We start from the raw sequence: 1,733 nt of genomic DNA, 5'->3' as shown, positions 1-1,733 counted from the left end.
CGGACGTGCCTCCCAGGGGCCCAGGAGCTCCGCTGTTGGGGCCTCAGAGGGTGTTCGCGGGGCGCCGGGGAAGGCTAGGGCTTCGGGGTTCCCGGGACGCCGCCCCCAACCGACCACGCCTGCCAGACCACCAAGTGGGGGCCGTGTCGGGGAGCCTGGTGGAAGGCGGTACGGGAATTCCGGCACTGAGCCTGCAACCGTTTTAGTCCACGGCTGTCAAAATCTGAAGGGAAGAAAAACGAAATGCTCAGAACCGTCACCCTCACAGAAGCTGAGCACCTCATCCCGTGTGTGGATTTTTTCCCCAGTACAAGCCCATTGTGGGGACAGGCGCTTTTGAAGGAAGAATTCAAATTCCCAGGCTGAAGTGGCTCCTCACAGCCTTGAACCTGACCCCCAGCTTCCCGCTAAAGCCAGGCGTGCCCAGCACGGCGAGGTCAGCAGCGGCCCCTCGGAGGGCGGCCGTGGGAGGCCAGTGGGAGGCCCTCGGGCAGCCGGTGAATGGGCCGACGACCTCCCCGACTCCGTGAGAAGCGCTCAGTCCGTGCCCTTCAGGTACTGGAGCGGCTCCTGCCCTTTGGCCAGTTCTCTGGAAGGTCGTTTCATTTTCTGTGTCTGCCACACGCGTACCACAAGCGCACCACAATCGAAAACCTTGTTCGACATTTCTAGAAAGAGTAGATGCTACTGAAGACCCAATAGATTGCTGAGGGTTTTCGGAGCAGGGACAATTGCATCAGAGTGCTGGGCTCCGGGGTGAACTCAGGATTTGGCTGACTGGCGGATGGGACAATGATTGGTGCCGAGACTGGGCCGGAGAAGGAGGCCTGTCCAGAGCAGGCACCCGAGGCCGCGTGCAGGGGCAGTCCTGGGCCACCAACCCTTGGAAGCTGGGCCAGGAGCTTCGGAGCCATTCGAGTCTTTTTTTCGCCCCTCTCACTCTCATGCACCTAGTTACCCTCCCCACAGGGTCCTCTCACTGCGCGATTTTCGTCTACCGCTGCAGTGGTGTCTGACTACACCCAGTGCCTCTATCCTTCCCCCTTCAGTCTGTTCTCGCTTCTTGGCAAACCTGTCCTTGGAAAGCCCTCTGCTGACTCCAGTTACCCTGATCAAATGCATCCTCCTCGACGGGCTTGTGAGCGGTTTGCAGGGTGGCCCGAGAGGCATCACGCCTTGCTCTTCAGCCACTTCTGGGGGCCCCTACAGGGCCAAGCATCCCACACCGGCAGCGGGTGCTGGTCCTGCCACAGTCTGTGCAACATGTGAATGAAGGCTGTAGTCCTGTGGTCTGCGGGAGGCAAATTCCAACTCCAGCTGTCAAACATAAAGGGACTGGCAGGCTATCCAGGGTGGATGTCTCATGGCATCCAAGGCAGGGACCTAGCCAGGCCTGGGGAAAGAGCTACAAACCGAGGAGCTCTGGGGTGTGGCTTCATCTCCCTCTCCCTACCACCCTACCCCCATCTCTCTGTGTTCCTCAGATGCCTCATTTTCCTGTCAGGCACCTGGCCAGCTCTAGGAGCTGGAATCAGGTTGGTACCTTCTTGGTCAGTGTCCATCCCTAGTGTCATCCACTGTGGCCAACGGAAGGGGTGGCTGGTGGTGCAGGACATTTGCCATGTTGGGAAAGATCACAGAGGAAGGGCCTCTTTAGCTGAGCAGACGGGGTTCTGCAGTGGTCTGGACACGTTTGCACACTCGTGGGCATCCCCCTGCCCTGTTGAGCAGAC

At 59.6% G+C, this 1,733-nt stretch overlaps 1 protein-coding gene across 1 annotated transcript in view; it reads right to left on the bottom strand.

Annotated features, from left to right (window-relative positions):
- Positions 1-666, bottom strand: part of LOC105528138 (cleft lip and palate transmembrane protein 1-like protein) — a 12,530-nt gene extending 11,864 nt beyond the window's left edge. Inside the window, exons 1-2 of the mRNA XM_011964742.1 lie at positions 642-666; positions 129-223 (exon numbers count right to left, since the gene is read on the bottom strand). Of these exons, the coding sequence (XP_011820132.1) occupies positions 129-223; positions 642-666 (120 nt within the window). The remainder of the gene's footprint in view (positions 1-128; positions 224-641) is intronic.
- Positions 667-1,733: the final 1,067 nt, after the last annotated feature.

The sequence above is a fragment of the Mandrillus leucophaeus genome, unplaced genomic scaffold (assembly GCF_000951045.1).
Source record: "Mandrillus leucophaeus isolate KB7577 unplaced genomic scaffold, Mleu.le_1.0 Scaffold702, whole genome shotgun sequence".
Classification (NCBI taxonomy): Eukaryota; Metazoa; Chordata; class Mammalia; order Primates; family Cercopithecidae; genus Mandrillus; species Mandrillus leucophaeus.
This window is presented reverse-complemented; position numbering and strand designations above follow the sequence as displayed.